Source organism: Myripristis murdjan, chromosome 12 (genome assembly GCF_902150065.1).
Source record: "Myripristis murdjan chromosome 12, fMyrMur1.1, whole genome shotgun sequence".
NCBI lineage: Eukaryota > Metazoa > Chordata > Actinopteri > Holocentriformes > Holocentridae > Myripristis > Myripristis murdjan.
The window spans coordinates 26644456-26668643 of record NC_043991.1 but is presented as its reverse complement, the minus strand read 5'-3'; the positions used below and the strand labels follow the sequence as shown (position 1 = coordinate 26668643).

The 24188-nt window shown below is 40.9% G+C and overlaps 1 protein-coding gene across 1 annotated transcript in view; it reads left to right on the top strand.

The window, feature by feature from the left end:
* The first annotated feature begins 4596 nt into the window (after positions 1–4596).
* LOC115368869 (netrin receptor UNC5D-like) overlaps positions 4597–24188 on the top strand; it is a 185203-nt gene continuing 165611 nt past the window's right edge. The window contains exon 1 of the mRNA XM_030065270.1: positions 4597–4681. Within this exon, the coding sequence (XP_029921130.1) occupies positions 4597–4681 (85 nt within the window). The remainder of the gene's footprint in view (positions 4682–24188) is intronic.

Genomic DNA, 24188 nt, shown 5'->3' with positions numbered 1-24188 from the left:
AAACTTAAACTAAGTGTGAACATTTTAGTTAACTGAAATAAAAATAAAAACTAGACTGTAGAAAACAAAAACTAAATTGAAACTATATTGTGTGGCTCACAAAACTGCCTGAAAAACTAACAGAAAATGTCTTTAGTTTTACTCTGTTAATTTGGTCAAATTTGTCAACACAACACGCATCATAAGACATTGGTGCATGATGTTTATTAGGACTGGGATGTCTACATGACTGTGAATCAACTGACTTCACAAAGAGTTGTGTTTGTATGATAATAACTATTTTGAACACTTAACTTTTGCCCCTGACAAATACTTCCAATATTATTTAATAAATAAATAAATAAATAAATAAATAACTGAAACTAATAAAAACTAAACTAAAACTAAACCATTTCAACAATTAAAAACTAAACTGAAACCAGCAACCCCACTGTGGAAATTAATTGAAATTAAACTGAATTGTATACAAAAAATAAGAATGACACCAAAAAAGAAAAATACAACACTATAATAACTCTGGTGTCAACAGCTAAATAAAAAATTCCCAAACAAATCCCTTGTAGCTGTTATACTGACAAAGACGCGCATAGGAGATTATGGCAGGTAACATTACAGAGCACAGATTTATGTGCTGTAGTTGGCCAGCAAAACAGTGCAGCCGAGAAAACTACACAACAGTTCCACAGTAAGGTGAAAAAGTAGCCAGAAAATCAAATATAAACTTCCTTATTCAACCACTTTCTGCTGCGGCCTTGTCTGTAGCTCCAGTTTCGAAAGTTGTATTTACCTTCGCTCTGCCTCCAGCTCAATGTCATGTCCTCCCCGTCTTTGCTGTCACTTCCCTCGGCCATGTTTGGCTCCTCCGCCCCCTCGTCTGGACCGAGCTGTCACCCTGCTAGCCGGCCGGCTAATGATGTAATTGCCTTGGAGCCAGTTAGCCCCCAATTACAGGGGCCACCGGGGCCAGAGGGGCCACCAAAATCAGCACAGAATGAAAGTTCCCTGTAGTTGCCTTAAACTGTTGAAAAATGTTTAAAATATAGGTCCTTTAAGGACAGGATATGACTACATATGACAGTGCTGTGCATGTACTGAGAGCTGCTGAAGAGCATTTAATTACTTACTTCATTGTCATTCAACAGCCCTATTTCTCTTATCATACACACACACACACACACAAACACAGAAGAAAAAGTAGAGGTGGATTCCAGCAATATAAAAAAAATGCCTGTCATTTTAACTCATTTGTGTGATTTCTTGTAACTACATAGACTCAGTTGTCCCAAAGAAGATATGCAGCTATGTACAATATGACATGTCTCTTTCTCACAGCGTGCTGCCAGAAAATCCTGCTCGCTATGCATTCTCAGACTATACAGTGGTGGAAAAAAGTTTTCGGACACCCCATGCATTTGTGAAATATTGCATTAAGAATCACTCTTAGGTCTTCAAGTGCAATTTCTTTTAGTACAGTCACAGCCAAAATACTAAACAAATCCTTAAAAAGCCATTAAAAACTTAAAATTGATTGGCTGCATAAAAGTAAGAAAGTTTGAGTATTGGGTCATTTTGGTACCAGTGATGAAGGTCGTTCTTTTTATTAAAAGACACAATTTTTGTTGCCAAGCTTCGTGTCTATATAAAGCCAGCACATTTGAAAGTTCTTCAGACACAAATGGCTAAAACAAGGAACCTAACACAGGAAGCACGCCTGAAGATAAAGATTCTCAGCCAGGAAGGGTACAGCTGCTGCCAGATAGCCAGGAAGTGCAGATGCAGTCCTTCAGCAGTTGGATACACTCTGCAGAAATACAGACGAGCCAGCAGCTTGGAAGACAAACCAAGATCTGGGCGTCCAAGGGTTTCTTCAGCAAGAAATGACCGCATCCTGATCCGCATGTGCAGGCAAAACCGCCGAATGACATCACAGGAGCTTCAGCAGCAGTGGTCAAACCAAACTGGTGTCCAGTGTTCCACCTGCACTGTACGTGGCCGACTTTTAGATCATGGCTTAAGGTCTTACAAGGCCATCAAGAAGCCCCTGATCAATGAGAGACAGAGGCTAGCCCAGCGTCATTGGGCCCAGGCACACAAGAACTGGACAGCCAGGAACTGGAAGAAGATTCTGTGGTCAGATGAGTCCAATTTCCAGCTTTATCTTCCTCCTACTAATGTGAGGGTACGCAGAAGGCCAGGCGAAGCATTATCTCCAGCATGTACAGTACCTACTGTCAAGCATAAAGGAGGCAGTATCATGGTTTGGGGATGCGTGAGTGCTGCTGGTGTTGGTCATCTCACTATCTGTGATGGCACACTCAACTCTGCCAAGTACTGTACCATTCTCGAAACCCACATGCTCCCTTCTGCGCGTGCACTGTTCCGTCAAGGTAAAAACGGGATGTTTCAACAAGATAATGCCCCTTGCCACACATCCAAGGCCAGTAGATCTTGGCTGCAGGAGCACAGTATCCAGGTCTTAGAGTGGCCAGCTCAATCCCCGGACATGAGCCCCACTGAAAATCTGTGGCGGATTATCAAAAGGTCTTTCAAAGCGTAAACCAAAGAATTTAGAAGAATTAAAAGCAGTAATTCAAGAAGAATGGGACAAGATTACCCCTCAACAGTGTGAAAGGCTTGTGGGGAACATGCCAGCCAGGATTAGAGCTCTACTACGTGCCAATGGCAGGACTACCAAATATTAATTTGATGATGTGATGGTTTATTTATTTTTTGTTCAGTTTTGAACACATTCTCTGTTATTTGTTGACTTTGATACCGACAATGTTGAGAACTGACATATTTAAACTGTCAAGAATTTAGTTTTGTTAGTTTTTCTTGTTAACAATAAACAAAAAAAAATATCATTTGTATTTTTCCACAAATATTTCATGATAATATTTGAGATTGTGTAAAAATTTAAGGGTGTCCGAAAACTTTTTTCCACCACTGTAAATCATGATGTAGGCAAACTGTAATTATTCAGCCGAAGAAGAAAACTTGCAGTGCCGTGTCACAGTTTTGTCCCAGGGTGGTGAAGCTCAGGAGGTGGATTGGTCGTCTGGTAATCGGAGGGTTCCTGGTTGTGAATGTGAAGCAAACATTGTAAAGCATTTTGAGTCGTCGGTAGGCTGTAAAGCACTATAGAAATGCAGTCCATTTACCTTTTCATGATCTGTCACGATGCTCAGTAGCCTCAAGGCCATCCCGGATATTTAACACACAGTTATTATGGCTTCCTATACTATCAAGTACTTAAGGTCACCTATGGGAGACTGACCTCTGACAAGAGCCCTGGGAAATGAGCCACTCCATCTCTGGTCAATGGGCTAATGGATGGTATCCTAACTTCTACGGCTGATATGGAGACAATCAGTGTCAGTGTGTGAATACGGCTCTGCAGAACAAGATATCTCCAATATAGGTATATTAGTACATCATTTCAATACATTTTAATGACAGGAGATAAATAGGACAATCACATCAGTGTTTAACATCATTGTGTCCTCACATATCTGTAAAATAGATTCATTGAATCCAGGAGGTTGTCTCTTCCCCACAGGCAAACAATGTTATTTTCAATCACTATAATCTCAGCAGCCCTTGTGCTGTTGTTCCCCTGGTGCTGCTTACGTCCCCCACGCCCCCAAGGTCCCCCACCACGTGCTGATGTGGTGGAGGACCTTGCGTGTCTCTATGACCCGGATAGCTATACCGACGGAGGCACCACCCCTGATAGGTTCAACCAAGTCGGGCAGGTATTCGGTGGTAGAGTCCAGACCAAACAGCACCTGGTCCTCCAGGCTGGGGGTTGGGCGTGGGGCCAACGACTCCACCCCGTAAAAACCCCATCTCGTTGCTGAAGCATTGAGGAAAAGTAAGAATAATCTCAGCAGCAGAACATAAAGTATGTGGTTTGAGGAGACAACTGGAGATGAATGTGCTATAATATGGATTAATCTGACAAAAAAATAAATCTCTCAGTCTATCTATCTATCTATCTATCTATCTATCTAATAGTTTGAAAAACAAAGATCAGAGGCCAGTTGCTGACAGGACTAGTGTAAGGGCTGCAGGGGAACTTTCAACACACACACACACACACACACACACACACACACACACCCCTAATTTCTCAACAAGTCCACAGTGGTTTGGACAAGAGGAGCATCTCTCTCTCTCTCTCTCTCTCTCTCTCTCACACACACACACACACACACACACACACGCAAACACGCACGCACGCACACACACACACACACACACACACACACACACACACACACACACACACACACACACACACACACTGGCCTCCCTAAAGCCGAAAGCTGTTGGCTCGCGCAGCGTAATTATTTCACTCTCGCACAGTGTGCCGCCTGCTCAAAGCGCCGCACCACTTTCCAGCTCCTCTCTCTCCGCACTGCGATTCCGAGACGCGGCGGCTCTCTCACCGCGGCTCGGGCGGACACAGACACCCGGCCGGAGCGCTGTCGGTGCACCGGAACGTGTGAGAGGTGCCTCGGGCAGACGACAAATGTTTGACACCCGTGGCCGCTACCCCCAGATCTTATGGGGAGGGAGACAAGCAGAGCAGTGATGGGACAGTTTTTGGAAGGATGCTTCTTGAGTTGTGGCATCCTCGTGTTTCTCGGTTTGCAGGTCCCGGCCACGCTGGCAAGAGGTAAGCAACCCAGATATATATATTTTTGACTAATTTATTGCTCAGCCCACGGAGTAGGCCTGTTTCCTCATGAACGCTTCTTGTTTTTTTTTTTTTTTTTTTTTTTTTTTTTTTAATAATAATAAACACAAGCAAAAAGACAGTGCTGCTGATCGGACTTGATGCATCCTTTATAGGATATATGCCTGGTTTGGGTTGGATACATGCTGTGGAGAGATATAATAATTTCCTGATCTTCCCAAGTTGTTGAAGTTCTTGGGCAGGAGCGTGTTACATTCACTCTGGTGAGGTGGTGATTTCGTCAAAGGACTTTATAACAGCGGTGTTGTGGTTTCTCTCTTCATTGCGCCGCAACTAAGCTCATCATCGATTAGTTTGGGATGCAGGCTGCGCATCCCATCCGAAGAAAGCTCCAAACCTGATCAGCAACAGGCATATAGGCGTCTGAGGCACTCTAGTCTACTGTGTTTAAATTGTGCAGACGTGATTATCCCGGCAGTGTTTGCATTCATATTTGACCGGCTACTGTTTCTATAGAGAATAAGTGCAATGGTTATGGGGTAATTCATAGATTGTCTTTACCATCAGTAAAGACATAAACTGTCGATAATCTGTCATCATCACATCACACTTGGAGACTTGGAGGATTGTTTTCTTAACCCTCTGATTTCTTTCAGTGATGTTACCCACAGCATACAGATCCGCAAAGCCGGACAAGGATGCCGCATGCCTGTTTGCTCTCCTCCTCTTGCCCGCTCGTACACTATCTCCCCCAGCGCATGTTGAAGTCCGTCTTGTGTTGTCAGACTTGGTGAGAGATGGAGGCGATATGTCCTCTGCAAGTTCTGATCGATTTTGACTGATCTGGAAACTGTGATTTGTATTTTGATGGAGAGCTTTGATGCTGAAGGTTGCATTAGTTTGATAAGGGGGGGTATAATGTCAACCTTCATGCCATACTTGAAGTGGCAAGTATTGAGAATGCTGTAAAAATCCAGTTGAAAGAGGTGGGTTGTGTATACCTGCGTAATTCTCTTTGATCACCCATTTGAAAGGCTATGCACAAATTTGTAGTACATACACATTTGTTTGCAGTTTCCTGTGTCCTTAGAGGTCTGTAATGCCATGCATCTTGTGAAAATGTTTTCAATCCAATACATGAACCATTACAATTACCATTCTTTTTTTTTTTACTCCCCCTGTTGAATCTCTCCTGACCCATTGACATCCATTTAGCTCATAAGGCAGTATTACAAAGATGCATTTGCAAGTCAATTAGCAAATTAGCTCAAAGGTTTTCATATTTGCATCTCAAGTTTTGAAATTTGCTTCAACTTGCAAATTTGCATTGCATAAATATTAGATTAAGCATATTTAGCTGCAGGGCAACTTTGCATGGAGGGATCAAGAGGGAGTTTTTGTCATCCTTTCAAAGTTAGTCTAAAAGGCATGGAATCCAGCTTTTCAAATTCAGCTGTACACTTCATTTGCGTGACCAGCATTTCCTCAAATGGTTCTTTTTTTTTTTTTTTTTTTTTTTCTTTTTTTGCCCATGTAAAATGGAAGTTGCATGATAACAGAAAACATTTATTGATATGGTCAGCTCTTGTCTGGGGTGCCTTAGGTGATAATGACTTGGCCAAATGCCTTTCTCATGTTCTGCAGACTTATTCAGTGATAAATGCAACAGCCTAAAGGAGAATGAGCGTGACCTAAATGCTTGCCAAAGAAGACAGGAGACAGAAGCTGCTGGCGGTTTTTATGTTTCTTTTTTGACCCAACATATGATGGAGACAGAATGAGAGATAGAGAGAGTGAGAAAGAGAGAGAGAGATGGATAAACTGCAGTGGAGTCATTGAAACCATGTTTTATTTATCCCAAATGTGGCCACTTCTCCAGCCCCAGCTCTGATTTAACTGACATCTCACATGAGATGAATCCATGTGCACAGTTACTGTAGACTGCTATCCACTGTTGTTTCTGTTTTGTAGCGGATCACATGGTGGTCATATTGCCCAGTTTCACTATTGCATTATTCAAAGGGAACCCATTTCTCTATCCACCCCCCTCCCACCCCACCCACACTCCCATGCTTTCTTCTCCACTCCCAGATGAAATTGAACTCACCATTAGACAACCAAGGGGATGCAATATCTACACTGAAGCCAGAAAGCTACAAAATCTGGAAGAAATTATTAGAAATAGGTGTAGTAAACATGAATTACTTGAGTGTAATGAATTGTGAAGTGTGAAGTGAGTCCCGGGTTTAACAGAGTAGCAATCAAATAGCTAATGTTTTTTTGTTTGTTTGTTTGTTTGTTTTCTCTTGATGAAATGTCAAAGCTTATTGGATAAGATCTGGTGAATAGATGGGTTATTGTGTGATATTCTTTGGAGCATTAGGATTGATTGGAGCAGAATCCCTCATCAGGTTATGGCAACAATACTTTCATTATAATGCCGTGGATGTGACTTTATATTTCTGTGTTACACCAAAGTGGATGTGTCTAGCTTTATGAATTTATCTCTGTCATCTTTGCTGTTTTCTCTTGGTTGATGATCTCCACAAGGTAATTGTTTGACCCATGTTTTATCATCAATATGCATCCCGTAAGTATTCATTCCTGGCATTAGGTTGTTTAGAATGTGCATTAATACATGTCTGTGTGTACAGATTGTTTGCATATTATGTTCTGATGCCCAGGTGCATGATTCACACAGCGTTGGTGGTTGGAGGGAGTTGCAAATGCTGTTAAACCTCGTGCAGATTTGCCCCTCAACCTTGTGTGTGCAGCCTTGGAGCTTTCCGTTCGATAAGAGCTTGTGTTGCTGCTGCGTTGAAAGGGAAGCCTTGGAGATAACTGCCCATCAACAATTCACCATTCACTGCCTCACTGGCGCTGACTCAAGGGCATTGCCACAAATGCAAGATTCACACCATTAATGATGACTTCAATGCCAAATGCCCCCTCCCATACACACACACACACACACACACATACACACACAGACACACACACACACACACACACACACACACACACACACACACACACACACACACACTGTACCTACGGGAAACACTGCTGCTTCCTTCATAGTGCTTTTATTTCATAAATATCCCCTCCCTCCTTGTGTTTTCCGCTCCTCTGTTGCAATTCCTTTCAGTGTAATTTAGTTTCAGTGGATTGTTGCTGTGACAAATGTTTTGGTTCTGGTGTCATTTCTCAACTCACTCGACTGAAGGCGAAGGAGAGCAGAGCTTGGAGAGGAAGAGAGCAAGACTGGTGAATGTTACAGTAGAGGAAAAAAGCAAAAGAGAGGGAGGGAGAGAGAGAGAGAGAGAGAGAGAGAGAGAGAGAGAGAGAGAGAGAGAGAGAGAGAGAGAGAGAGAGGAATGTTACAGCGCAGAATACTGTGGGATCTCATGTTATCAGTCACTGCCACAACAGTGTTCGTCAGTAACAGCAAGTACCTGTCAACTCTCTCCTTGATTAATGATTTTCACTTGTAATCAAAAGAAGATACATATTTAATGACATTGGGTAAAAGTAGAGGACAGGTATGGAGTTTGTTTATATATGTTTGGTGTGAGTGCATGTTTGTGTTAGTGGGTGTGGGTGAGCCTATACAACTGGAGGTGTAAGCATATGCATGCAGCAGTCTTGGTGTTGGTGTTGGTGTTAGGTGAGAAAATATAAAGATCAAAGTAGGATCAGTAAGAATGCACTTAGACATAAGCAAAAGCATTTCTTGCTACAGTCCTATGAGCGACCTGTGATTGTAATTTTAGAAACACTAACGTCACAGTCAAGCAATGACAGTCAGTACAATGTATATCTCGACTGATGTCACATATAATTGGCTATTAGTAATGGCAAGTGAGAGGAACCCATGAAAGTGAACATGAGATTAATATCTTTGTTAGGTTTGCTTCAGAACATTACATCCCAGATACTGAGGTACAGTAATTTAAAATATCAGCCAGTAATGACTTCATGATAAATATGCTGTCACGGCTACATATATTCATCAACCAGTTTAGCTCTGACATTGACCTGCAGTAATGGCATGACATGAGTAGGATGTGATGATAAATGCCTGACTGATTGATGTGTCATGCATAATTGACAAACAAGTGTGCACGTTCCCCCTGTGTTGGTTATCACACACACACACACACACACACACACACACACACATACATGCACGACCATGTGTGTGCAAGAACATATATGCACTTTGTTTGACCAAAGGCACTTTCTTGGCTTTTAATGTTTGATGTTTGTAAAGGTGGAATTAGATGGACCGTGATTCTGTTGTGGCCAGAGTAGAAAATAGATACTCACATGTAGAATCATAACAAGCTCAGGTCATACAGCTACACACTGCTGCATATAGTTGTATAGTTGTGGATGGCATGAGAATGACAAAAAACTAGAGAATCAGGCTCCATTTTATAGAGTGATGTAAACATCATCCGGTGACTCTAGCCACCCCAAACACATGTGAAAGACATTAACTGTTCCCCATACAGAGATCAGGTAAATATCATCATTTGATCAGACCTGCTCAGAGGAGAGATGTGACAAACAAGCAGGGTTCGAGTTATGTGAGCACCCATAAAGAGGGATTTGAGTTCCCATGAAAGCAGTGAAATCATACATCTGTGCGGGTCGCTAATATATTACCAACATCCATTATGCATTTTTCAATTTAATGAGTATTATTCATGTTAACGAGATAAACAGGCTAAAAGAAACATGTTTCCCAAAAGAACTTAACGCGGCATATTCTCTTGTGAATGACAGGCTGTGCGGTTGCACTTCACGTCACCATTGTTTGGCAACTGAGATCCGTAAGATAGTGGCGATAAAGTTGAAGTGTTCATTCATTTCACTTTATGTAAGAAAAATACCAGAAATTATTTTATCCAAAGATAAACATTTAATAAAGATTCTCTTGGCAAGAAGTAGGAAAACCATAACTCGAAAATGGCTGCAGGTCAATCAGTGTCGGGGTATTGTAAATGAAATATACTGTATGGAAAGACTCAATTGGAGAAGTGTAATAAGTACTTGGAAAAATGGATTGTGTATTTACACCACTGAGTAAAGTGTGACATGGAATATCAAGATGTATGCATAAAAATGTACTGTGATCTGAACTTGTAACAGCCATGTTGACCTCATGTTCTTTGTTCTCAAATAAAAAAAAGAGTTAAAGAAAAAAAAGTAGAGTAGCATGTGGCTGACAGGGTGTACAAGCCTGGCTAGTTTAGTTTTTTTCCACAAAGAATCAAAAAACAGCTTCAGACAAGTGGAATTCGCCTGCTAGACAGTCAGCACTAGTTTTTCTACAGACTGTTGACTAGCTGTTGTTTCAGCACCATGGACAGCGCTGTTTGTTGGGAGTAGTCAGTCACTTCATCCTGGCGCCGGGCCTGGGTTGGAAACTTTGTTGTTGCAATATCGCAGACATCTCAGCTAGTTTCAGATCCGATTTAGGTACATTTGTTGCAAATAAAGGACTGCTGTGTGCTGTGTATGAAAGTGTTGGGTCATGTAATAAGCTAAAAAGTTTGGGCAATTTTTTTTTTATTTATCTATTCCCCTAACATCAGTTATTTTAAAGACCCCTGCAAAGCTCCTATTATAACTCAAACCTGGCAAACATGTATGACCCTCTGAACTCTAGAGAATATTCCAGATAGAAAGAGTTAAAAATCATACTATCAGTGTTATTCCATTAAATATGTACTGGCTCTGGTCTTGAAGTTTTTAAGTCACATTTTAGTCCCTGTCTCATGAGCACAGTGCCAGGGGTTGTTTGGGTGTGTTGGGGTTGTTTTGGTGATCCATCATATTCCTTATATCTAGTCCTCACTTTGTGAATTCCAGTGATGTGTGCTGCGGTGTGAAAGTGTGAAGTACGAAATTCAGATGATACCCAGGGCTATAGAAAAGGACTATGTCTATCCATATTTCATGCTGCCCTGTCTGTCCTCAATGGTCAATTGGTGCCTTTGTGAGAGTCAGTGGTGCAGGATGGGATTTAAGGGCCTCTCTTGGCATATGAAGCCCCACATAATGCCCTTCTGTTGTTGGGTGCATATGTTGTAAAACCAACACAGCAATGTCATATGTACTGTGAAATAAAATGGGAAGTGAATTTCGAAGGGCCTTTGAAGATGCTTTCTGCATTTTCAGCTGTATCAGAAATGCTCATGTTTGCAGAAAAAGGGGGTGTTGGGAGGGTAGCACACTTCAAAAACAATTGTCTTCATTGAGGAATGCTTGGCTGAAACACATCAAATTCAAAGTAGTACTAAAAAAACAAAAGGTGGAACATCCACATCCCGCAAAAATGATGACTTACTTAATTTGTACGACAGTGAACTTGCACACACAATACAAAAGACAAGCACATTTGGGTTAATCCAGCCTTTATCTGAGCCTATGGCAGCAAGTATTCAAGGTTAGACTTTATATTCACATTGGCAGAGACAAAAAATGTGTGAAGCACAATGAATTAATAGTATTAGCTTTCAAAATGAGCATTCAGAGTAATCTCTCAACAGATATGAGAGGCTGAAATGCACACCTTCATATTCTTTATTGATTATTGTCTACCATACCATTGGGCTGGGTTATGATACTGTCTGATGATTTTTTAATTATTATGTTGGCTTAAAAAAAATCAGCTTTAAATGAATTTGACCAACAGTGACAGTTTGGCAGTCATGCTGTCCTAATGTTTTATGACATATAATTGACTGGGTAGGAGGAGGAGAGTCATCGAGATGAGGATGTCAGTTAAATGAAAGACATCTGATTAAGGAATATCTGTAAAAAACATCTGGATTTAAGAGAAAGCCTGACCCCACATGTTTTGCTGCCTGAGAGATGACCAACACCAAATATAAGTTGTACATGTTTCAGGCACTAGCTTACCACTAACGTATGTAAATTGATAGGATGATTTGATCTAATACTGAGATCTTTGAAAATGTGGCCATTAGGTTTGGCATAGAAATTCATACCTGGAGAAAGACTCACTGGCAGATCTTAATTTTATAGTGGATTTTTATTATGGTGATATTTATCATATTTACCTTTGTATACTTGTGTGGAAAATATCTGAGGTATGTGCCATCATGGCTTAGATAAATAATCACTCTGTGCTCGGACTCATGCAAAGTGTGAATGATTTTGACAAAAAAAATGAGGTGAATATGTGATGGCATTATGCTTGGCTGGCTGCACACTGCATTATCTTGTACTTAAACATCTCTGATGGGTGCCAGCCATACAGCCACAGTCTGGGGCTCTTAGTTTAAACGCAGCTATTGGCTATCCTCCAATTAATGTCTCATTTGGGTTAAGCCATTTATTTGTATCTTCTGGGCATCATTGCGGATGTTGTTAACAGAATACTCCTGTCCACCTGTTGTGTCCCACCCATAGAATGGCTTGCAAAAAGTAAGACATGGTTTGACCACTAGCCTCCGGTTCTTTGAGCAGTAGAAGGTTTCAAAGTGCTTCACGGGAGTAAAGACAGCTGATAATAGAATAAAAAAGAGAATAAAACAAGATACCCAGAATAAAAAAAAAACATAACATCAGTAATAACAACATTCACACAAAAAAACGTTCAGTGGAAAATTAGTTTAAGAGGATAAATTATGTTATGATTCACCTAAAAAATAAATAAGTAAATAAATAAATAAAAAATAGAATAGTATATGATTCTCATTAGTAATATAATTCTCAATTGGGTGTATTATTCATAACAAGTCCATTAGATGAAAGAAGTAACTTCTAAATTCAGAAAACAAAATCTTAAACACTTGGTCTAATTTATTTATTATGGACTTGTCTCATGAGATAATCATCACCTTGATGATCGATAAGACTAAATTTCAGTAAAGCAAAAAATAACTGATGACATTTGTTAATGTTTTTTGACAAGGTGTTTGAAGTTATGAATATATTATGTGTCGGGATGATGGATATGATGTGCTTAGACATCTTGTCCCATGGGTTAACAGCCAGCTGATCAAAACCAGTGAATAAACCTGGGTGTTAACCAAGCTGTCAGTGATTCACCTAAATGTCTAGCAGTATATTCATTTATTGTGTCAAAATATGCAGTATTTATTAAATTTGCATACAAAATGTGTATCTAATGCCAAGAATATATGATTTCACTGTGCTCTAGGCGTTGTGCCTGTGTTTTTTTCCTTGGAAAAGGTTTTGCTTTTGCAAGAATGTTTTAGCTGGTGAATGTAGAGTAGCAAGATAGCAAGGTCCCTGCTGAGCAAAAACACTGAACTCTGTGAGACAAGAGGCACACCTGTGTCTGCAGTAGCTGTTTAAAACAGCACTGTGACTCACTGCACCTTTTTTTTATTTTATTCTTTTTTCCCCTCTTCCCTCTTTCAACTTTCTCTTTTTCTTCCGTTCTGTTTGGGATTCAAAGGCACAATTTGTTTAATCAAAGGACACAGCCTTTAAGGAACACAATAACCACTAATCATAAGTTCAGATAAGCTTGTGTGAGCCGTTACACATTGTCCATGTTCCTCTCGGCATACTCAGAGTTGGTGGTCTTTACTTACTGGTTGGTCACATTAGTTAATTTTGCATTTGAACTTCTGTAATTCCACCTGCCTCGCTGATTTACATTTAAATGAAAACAAATTACTATGCATTTTAAAGTGAAATGTGACTGAACATGGTAATGCAAACACTGCCATTTGTCCCAGGGTGTGTTGAATTTCTTTTCTTTTTTGCATATAGACAAATGGATAATGAGTTGAACAGCTGAATCTAAATGTTTATCCATAGAGAAGAGAGTGAGAGAGAGTGTGTGTGTGTGTGTGTGTGTGTGTGCGCGTGTGTGTGTGTTTCTGCTCGTTGTGCACCGTTGTTACTGCAGGTTATGCATGGGTAACTTTGATGAGGTTCCCCTTCAGCCAAGGACTCCCGTTTGTCATTAAGACAGATAACATCTATCCTGTGCACCGATGTGGCTACATTCATCTAAGACTACTTTTGTTTCAAATCACAGACAGCAGAATCAATAAAAAGCTGTGCCTATCTCTGCTTCGTTTCATCTTGGGGGTTTTAGACTGGAATCTCAGAGCAAAGGACAAAACGGACTCCAGCCACAGAGGCAGGACTGCTGTATGTATATTATTCAGGTGGGGGGTAAAAGCAGGGAGTAGCCGTCAGATAAGCTTCCATTCACACAGCAGTGCTCCCAGGTTAAGATTTCATCCTCACATCTGCCTTGACTGAGCATCATACATCTTTAATAACCCACGCAGAGCAATTTATTTAGATATACTTAAGCTATAGATAGATAGATAGAAATCTTGCACAAATTTATAAAAAAAAAAAACTAAAATTATTGCGACAACATATTTGTGTACCTGTTATGACCAGATGGGGCAGCTGGGACTGACCACCAAGAGTGTGGTGGGAGTCTAATGAAATAGCCTGTGCCTTGTGAATGACTCACACTTGATCCACATGACAGACAGCCTTGAGGAGGACGCCTTCACCTACTCTAAAATGATAAAACCAGTGGAATATGGAACATTTTTAACTATAATAATGACATTTATACATGTCCTGTCCACATAAAAATAGTTACCTGACCTTGTGATCCCGTTACTTGAATGGCCTGCCCTCATATTTGATTTACACGACCCAATAAACATTTACACGCTGTGTGATGTAATTACTATAGCGGTCTCGATTTCTTACAAATGACTGCGGCACAGCACCACTTTGCAGTCAAAGGTTATGATTGAAAGTGGGTGTGAAACTGCGTATTAGAGGCAAAGGCATCCATTCCCGCTCTGTGATACTTGCAAGTGCCAGCTTGTAGTGGTCTCCAAACAGAGCCCGTACACATGTACCGACCAGATCCACATTCAAAGCGCTGAAATGTAAAAGCATCTGAAATTGAAATGTCAGGATGAAATGAGTGTGCCTTGAATTGGAATGCGGAAACTGAAAGGACCAGCTTTCGTGCGCTGGCATCTCATGTGTGGACATTTTTGTTATGTATCCAGCTTGACTGACTGCGCTGAATACCTTGATACCAGATTTGGTTACAGTGAAAAGCGCTGCATTTTCCACATAAAATGCTTAGGCTTTCCGTCTACAGAGGAGCATAATGGTGACAGTGTAACAACAGTCTCATTCCTTCACTCCTAATCAGTCATCTTGAGATTTGCTAATGTCCAGGTATTCTTCTCTTCTCCTTTGTGTGTGTGCGTGCTGGATAGCTGTAATCCAAAACAAGGCCCTGATAAAACGAGAGGATAAAACCCAATTACCTAGTAGGCAGTCCTGAGTCATCTCCCATTTGTTCCAGCCATTTTCTCCTCTCTCACCTCTCTTTATCTCCACCTGTGTGGCTTACTCAAAGACTACCGCAGCTGATTGTAATCTTTTGTTGAAAAAAAAAAAAAGAAAGAAAGAAAGAAAATGAAAGAAAAAAAAAAGAAACTGAAGTAATAGAGTGAGCTAATCAATGCCAAACAGCTTGGGCAGAGGACACTGGGGGATTCTCTGCTCTCCTCTGTGCAATCTTCCAACGTGATTGTGAAGTTTGTGTGCACCAGGCTACTGGGGGACTAATTAAGGGATGGCAGGGCAGGTGGCTGAACTGCTGCCTCTGCTAACAGCATACAAGTTAGACTGGACTTGATCCATAGCCAGTCGATACCTCGGGCCTCTCCAATCCAGGCAAATGAATGCCAACAATCAAGCTCAAGGAGGCAAGGGGAAAAAATACTTCTGAATGCTTGAATGTTCTTTTTTTTGTGTGTTTTGATTTTTACTGTCATTGGCATGTTATTGTTAGTAAGGTCAAATGATAAACCACTTTAAATACTGAGGTTTTGTGTGTCTGTGATTTTTATTATAGCCCTCACATTAGTAGGGAACCAACTGTTGACATTTGGCCGCCCCTCTCTTGACCCATGTATCCCATGGTGTATAATAACCTATCAGCAGGTCTCTTTTAATGGCCAATGGAGAATACTTTCCAGACACAAAATAAAACACTGCTGCAATGACCTGTCTCAGAGGGATTGTGTTCACTGCTTCACTTCAGCGTTGGCCCCGGGATGCCGTTTTTTTCTATGTGGGCTGGGTCAGGGAGTCCCCGGTGAGATGCGAGTGCCGTTATTTTCATCACTTGTCCAGGTTCTCAAGACCCACAAGAGCAATGTCAGGTCTTTGAGGTAGATTGCTGGTTTAAAATGTGCTCCTTGGTCGAACATGCTACAACTGCATTGTACACATTTACACTTGAGGCGCACATATTAAGCGACTGCATGACATTCTGCCAGAGGATTGCAGCGTTTGTTCATTCTTCTCCCCTAATCCGGAGTTTCTGTCGTCTCCTCAGTCCGCTTTGCATGCAAAATAATTATGCTGCCGATGTACGGCTGCTTTTCCATGACTCAGAACAAGGAATGAGACATGAGGAGGCCTAAGGACAAGCTGCCTCTCCATGCTCTCCTTAATTCTGCATTAGGCTAATACCCAGCCATTTCTGCCTGTCTTCCCTCTCTGCCACCACACCAGGGTGCATACAACAAAAAAGGCGTCTTTAATAAAAAACGTATTATCACAAAAGACTATTTTTTTTTTTTTAATGAAATAATGTCAGTGGAGGGAGGATCCTGGTTTTCAACTTGATCTTGCTGTTTTTGAAGGTCAAAAGATTTCTGCAGTAATAATAATAGATATTTCCAATGATGGTGGTAGCACTAAGTAGTAGAAGTAGACATAGCACTATTTTTGTAATAATAATAATAACCATGTTCATCATTGTAAAAATCATGAAAGTGAAAACGGTTTGAAATTGGCCTTTTTTCACCTAATTTACACGTGTTTCTTTTCACCATGAGAGACAGAGGGGCATGTTTTTGCCAGTCCATCGTTCTTGCTGCTCAGTCATTCCATTACAGCAGTCGGTTTGCTTCTTCTGGGAAATACAGCCTACGTTACTATGTTTTCTGATAACTCGCAAGAAAAAGCTGTCTGTGTTAGGGAGTCTAACAACCACCTCGTTCTTGTGCAGGGCTGAGAGTGTGACTCGGTTGTTAGCAACAGAATGGCACATTGTGCTGTGCTATAATGCCTTACCCTTGGCTTTGAGGCAGAGCTGGAAATAAATATGATATAAATAAATATCTGCCTAAGTTATCTCTGTTATTTATTTATTTATTTTTTTATGTTAAATCAAAGGAATTAATAAGAAAACAAATCCTGAAATGAGGAATGAATTGAATGAGACAAATCATGCAGCTGTATTTGAATGTAGATCAGACTTGTAAGAATTAATTAGGAGAAGTTATATTATAGGTTCTATCTGTAGAATCGCCATACTAAATATTATATGTTGCTGCAAATATGGCATAAAGTAGGTAACATACATGCGTTTCTGTGTGTGTGTGTGTGTGTGTGTGTGTGTGTGTGTGAGAGAGAGAGAGAGAGAGAGAGAGGGAGGCTTGAAACACATTCTATTCAGTCCAAAAAAAATCCCCTGTGGTCTTGTTATGGTTATAGGTGCTATTGATTTTGCCCACCCTGTCGATTTTTCTTTTTCTTTTTCCTTTTTTTTAAAATCTTGGATCATCACCCATTAATCTTAATTCATTTCTCTTAATATATACTTTTTTTTTTTTTCTCGCACATTGTTATGTTTCTGAAATAGCTTTGTGGTCCTTGCTCCCTGCATGTCTACATGCTTGGCATCTGCTTGTGTAAATCCTACATAGCAGACAATGGACTAATGTTTACCAGCATCCAGTAAATAGAAGGGTGTTATCGGGCATCGGTGCACCAAATGTTGACTTTCTGGATCAGTAAGTTCTCGCAGTGCATGCGCAGCGTGGACGTGCACATTCAGTTGTCACTTGGACACGGGACAGTATTTGCTCACTATAGCTCCACATATCCCTTCGCCCCTCATCTTCCTATTTATTTCTGCATTCTCTTCCTCCCACTCATTCTCATGTGCACACTCATTCACTCCCTCTGGCATGGAGGTTTACTGTCTGACCCAAAGTGGTGGAGGATTTGTCGTGCAGTAGGGCATGAGGCATCAACAAAGCCCAAGTCGACTCCATTATGCGCACTAATCACATGATTAAGGTGGTGATGGGCTGAGCCGGGTGCCTGGGTTGGAAAGTAGAAGGAGCCGTTTGCAAGACGAGCTTTATGTTTCGCTCTTTCACTCTGCTTCAAACCTCCAGCCAAAGCATTCAAGCCATATTAAATCACTCATACACTATATTACCAAAAGTATTCGCTCACCTGCCTTTACTCATACTATGAACTGAAGTGCCATCACATTCCTAACCCATAGAGTTCAATATGATGTCGGTCCACCTTTTGCAGCTATTACAGCTTCAACTCTTCTGGGAAGACTGTCCACAAGGTTGAGGAGAGTGTTTATAGGAATTTTTGACCATTCTTCCAAAAGCGCATTGGTGAGGTCACACACTGATGTTGGTCGAGAAGTCCTGGCTCTCAGTCTCCGCTCTAATTCATCCCAAAGATGTTCTATCGGGTTCAGGTCAGGACTCTGTGCAGGCCAGTCAAGTTCATCCACACCAGACTCTGTCATCCATGTCTTTATGGACCTTGCTTTGTGCACTGGTGCACAGTCATGTTGGAAGAGGAAGGGGCCCGCTCCAAACTGTTCCCACAAGGTTGGGAGCATGGAATTGTCCAAAATGTTTTGGTATCCTGAAGCATTCAAAGTTCCTTTCACTGGAACTAAGGGGCCAAGCCCAGCTCCTGAAAAACAACCCCACACCATAATTCCTCCTCCACCAAATTTCACAGTCGGCACAATGCAGTCTGAAATGTACCGTTCTCCTGGCAACCTCCAAACCCAGACTCGTCCATCAGATTGCCAGATGGAAAAGCGTGATTCATCACTCCAGAGAACGCGTCTCCACTGCTCTAGAGGCCAGTGGCAGCGTGCTTTACACCATTGCATCCGACGCTTTGCATTGCACTTGGTGATGTGTGGCTTGGCTGCAGCTGCTCGGCCATGGAAACCCATTCCATGAAGCTCTCTGCGTACTGTACTTGGGCTAATCTGAAGGTCACATGAAGTTTGTAGCTCTGTAGCAATTGACTGTGCAGAAAGTCGGCGACCTCTTTGCACTATGCGCTTCAGCATCCGCTGACCCCTCTCCGTCACTTTACGTGGCCTACCATTTCGTGGCTGAGTTGCTGTTGTTCCCAAACGCTTCCATTTTGTTATAATAGAGCTGACAGTTGACTGTGGAATATTTAGGAGCGAGGAAATTTCACGACTGGATTTGTTGCACAGGTGGCATCCTATGACAGTTCCACGCTGGAATTCACTGAGCTCCTGAGAGCGGCCCATTCTTTCACAAATGTCTTGTTTCACAGTCTGCATGCCTGAGTGCTTGATTTTATACACCTGTGGCCAGGCCAAGTGATTAGGACACCTGATTCTGATCATTTGAATGGGTGAGCGAATACTTTTGGTAATATAGTGTATGTACAGTTGAATGCGTGCATGTTTGTACGCTCTCTATCTCGGCTTCATATTTCACTACATGCTGCTGGTATCCCAAACGATGCCAGCTGATAAAGCTTTGAATAGCTGTTTGACGTGAAGAAGAGCTCCTGCAAGTCTGAAAACAGGCATGCAACCATGTAGTCAAAATTCTGGACAAAAAGCCAATCGAATTTTACCATTTGATAAAGATTTGATAATGTCATCAAATTTGCCAATGCTACACTTTTCCATAAATGCTGATGTAATCAAGCACCACAAGTTCTCCGTGACTTGGTGAAGCCTCCTCAGGTTTTTGGCTCCACCACAACGAGAGCTACAGTGTTCTCTATCTCAAAACCTTTTTTGGTCAAACAACCTTATACTTGGAATTCACTGCCTGAACAGCTCAAAACTCACCACTTCAGGTTCAAATTGAAGCACTAGAGCACTTGTAACCTGTAACAGCCACATACTTAGCTCAGTCAATCCTAACTACAGCGACTTGGTGATTCAGATCTCATTCAGTTTATTTAGTGCAGCCAACTGCAGCATCCCTGTAATGTCATTCTGATAGAATGTGTAGATGCGTGGCTGCATCATGTTGTTTACCCAACCAGCACACACACATTTTCAAACATTTGCTGCATCGCTTTCTGTTTTACATCATGGACATATTGACTATGGTGTGCTCAGAAGCCTCCCGTCTACTATACCTGAGGATACTTGGGTATATTTTCAATGAAATATGTATTTTCATACGGATTCCTAAAGTTGGCATGGGTCCTGTCAGATTTCTTTTAATCTGCAGAAGTAACCCTCTTAGAACGGAGAACTCTTTGAATGGAAAGGTACTTTTATGATAAAAGTTTCTGAAAGCATTTTTTTTTTTTTTTTTTTACTTGTTTACAGAACAGAATTTACAGAACAGACTTTCTTGGATTTTCTTGGCAGGTGTGCCAACTAAGTCCTCACTCAGATCCGATATTTTATAGTTAATAGTTTATTTTTACCAATGCAGATTGCAAAGTAGGCTTAAGCTCAAGTCATATGGTACGCAATACGCAACAATATGCAGTCAGACTCCGCGGCGACACGGGCCGTATGTTTGATCTCTAAATGACTAGTGAAACTAAATGCTGTCACATCTTTCAAGTAATTAAATGTTCACTTACCTTGTTGTACAGTGCCTCGAGGGCAGAGTCTGGGATGCTCTAGATGCTCCATTAAACAGCCAAAGCCCACATTTCCCACCATCAACTCTACATGAGCGCTGAGTGACATAACAGTTTAGCTGCGGCACAACAGGACTGCTCATCCAGTGAAATAAATTCAGTATTAATCTTTTTTTTCCTTAACTTTTTTTTCCTCCCACTGTCATGGTGTAATTTAGTTTCTTTTTTCAGCCCTTCCGTATGTTTGCTGTCTGTGTGCAGACTTCTTGTGAGCTAGCCTACTCTCTGTGACAAATCCTTGTATTCCTTCAGATGGTGTTTCTTAAAGTGCCCAATTAAATTAGCACTGCAGTGAGCTCTGCTGCTGTCACCCTTCGAAACACTTGCATTGCAAACAGCAGAATTAGCTGTCTGACTGCTTTCATTCTTCATTTTGTAAGTAAGACTCACTGCCACCCAGCTATAGCTGCTTTTCGGTGTTTGTTGTGGACTGTAGTTAGAGTAAAAACCTGTTACATCAGTTTGCATAAATGGACTGGAGGGGAATAAACTGCTTTTATAAATGCAATAACATGTAGCTGATACCTCAAAATTCATCTGGATTGGCTCTGATGAGGATGCTGGGTGTTATGTCGTGCATCCCTAGTTATGATGATAATAGGTGTGAAACATTCAATTTAGCATTACCCTTTCAAATGTGGGTTGTGTCCCATGGGCCGGCCTGCTTGTGAAGCAGTGGTATGTGTATCATAATGTTAACAAATGAAACAAATCTAAGAGCATGATGGAGCATACAGAATTCAATGGGAGCTGATCTGATCTATAGCCTTGTATTGCACCTGTTTGACGAGACAATTCTTGGTCCTGTTACCACACAGAGATCAGGGCACCGCACACAAAGCACATGCACTTACCAGGGGGATACAACCATTTGCTGTACAGTTAACCTGGCTCACAGCGTCTGCACACTGCAGCCAAGTCAAGTCATGTTTTTCAGCTTCTAAAGAATCCAGCGAGTATATAAACATAAAAGACAAGACTTGTATTTGTCAATTTTCAGTTTTTCTGGGAATATAAGTGTTTCCTCTTGAATCCTGTTAAAACCATTGTGCAGGAATGCAGTATCCTTGAACACCCATTTTCCTGTACAGCGTGTACCCCTGCCTGAGAGCAGCTTGAAGCTTTGCACATAACAGAATGTTTTGCACATTGTTTATTCAGCAAACCTATAAAGTATAGCCTGTTGTTTATATCTATTTGTGTAGTCATAAGCAGGGCAATTTCAGATTATGAGACCACTGTTCCAGGTTGAAACTGCTGGCAGAAATGTTCGTACTTAAATTCAACAATATATTTATTGATTATTGACAGTCCATGTAGCTCATACTAACAAACACCAAACACTAGTTTGTCCTGCCCAGTGTAAGTAAGTTTGCTGAATACTAATAAACTGATGAAATATGATGTAAAGTTGCTAAAACTAGTGTCTAATGATACTTTCACTTCTGGCCGTTGCCTTGGGCATTTTAGAGCAGAAAGCCAAGTAAAGTTAAGTAAAATTTATTTATAGTATGCTTATCCCTAAGCATGGAGGACTCACAGGAGGGCCAAAAGAAGATCAACTTGTCACTTCTGCAGTTCATGGATGCCAGTTGCTGCATTTTGATTTTCTGTTCCCGACGTCAACACTCCAAATTTAATTGAATGGAGTTCTGAGCTTAAGCGGGGAATTGCGTCACATTGTTTAGTGGCTCTTAATGCCTCTAGTTTTGCCTGCAGCCTTTGAGAATAATAGGTGTGACTGTTGATGCTGGCATCTGATGTTTTTGTGTCTGTCCAGGGCTTTTTTTTTTTAATGTATTTTAGATGTGGGAAAACAGCAACAACACATTTTGTTTACCATTTTATAACTCTGTTCAAGTGTTGAGTTCTCTGCAGAAGGTGTCTGGAGATAAAATGTTTTGAAGACAAGAAGAAAACACATTGCTTTTGCAGTGATTATGCCCCAGAAATAGTAAGAAATCTTCATCAATCATATTTTTTTATTTATTCAAATTTTGTTCAAGATATCATATGAATAGCAAATAGTGAACCCTATATCATGAATTGAACTGAATCATGAACAGAGTGAATTGTTACACCCCAAGTGATGTTGTGTTAGGAATAAAGTCAGACTCTCAAGAACAAAATTAAAATGAGAGGAAATGGCTTCAGGAGGAGCATGTACTATCATATAGCATTGTAGCTGATGGCAAGTGTACCTTGAATGGTTTATATTTTACCACCAATTATCACATTTACAATGGCTAATAACAATGGGAATGTTGCCAGCTCTATTACATTTTGCCTCTCATGGAAAACGTGACTCATTAACAATAATATTCATAGTTGTAATAAATATGATTACACTCGGAGAGATGCACAATCCCTGTTTCAGGCAGTTTCTAAATAAAAAACAGTAATAATTGACATTGTAGACAAAGAAATAGGTCTACTATAGTTAAAGAAAGACATAATGTTAAATTCATAATACACAAATGTACATTGTTTTGTTTGGAAAAGACCGGACTCTCCTTGTGGTAGTAAATAATCATTTCCGGGGAGGAAGTGAGGCAAGCACAGCCCTGGCTTTTCTACTTGTCTTTATTTTTGAGGGGAAGATTGAACGATTAGTAATTGGGTGATAATATGTTAGAACTCAAGGGATGAAGCCATGCATTTTTAAAAGTGTCTCGATAACTGCATCTTTAAAATCAGAGACAATGCCAGAGGAGAGAGAGCTATTTGCAACATTATATAGTAGGGATGGACCTAAGGCAAGAAGTAGTTCTGAGCTATTTGTAACAGTAAGTAGTTGAGATAGGCCTCAGGCAGGAAGTAATTCTTTCAATAATTTTGTAGAAATGGGGTTTAGAGGGTACGTATACCATTTTGTTCATCTGGAAAAATCCCTGCAGGGGAACATGAGTGAAACTGAGAAATTTTGAGATGATGAAGACACCGAGGGCTGGTTTCACAGTCAGGGCTTACGCCTCATCCTGGACTGAAATGCCCTTTTGAAATGGCGTCATTCAGACCGACTTGCATGGACCCCATCCACTCTGATTCTAAATCCTTAGATCTAAGTCCTTCTTTGAGGTTGCAGCCTGAACGCAACAGGTGGTAATGGAAAAGAGGCAGGTGAGCCAGAGCACGGCAGCATCCATGGCGATGGGGAAACGGATCTCCCTAGCCCATGATAATACAATGCAATCAATCATTGTTGCCTTGCATCAATGCAAGGCAACATGGAGGAACTCTGTGTCAACAACAAGAGATGATTTAAGTACCTCAAGTATGAGGTACTAAGCCATGTCCATGCAACCGGCCCAGAGTTAAGATGAGTCTTTATGTTATTAGCTGTACTGTAGATGATGCAGCATTGTATATTGTCTGTCTGAAATATGGTATATTCTATTCCTGTTATCATTTGATTATCTCTAGAAATTATCACAGTAGAGAGGAAGAGTCCTGGGGAAGTAATGGATTCATTTAATTAATTTAAACTGATCAAACTAAGGAGATTGCTACCATGCCTACCATAGGTGGGATTCCAACAAATTATGGAAGACAGTTTGGTGGAGATGAACATGTTGTTTTAGGTCATACAATAAAACACTCTTGTTCTTTGAGATTTTAGAGTGTGTATGTCTATGGTCATCAGTCCCACTAAGAATAACTATGTTACTGCGCTTGCTCTTGCCGGGGGCAAGTTATTTGGGTG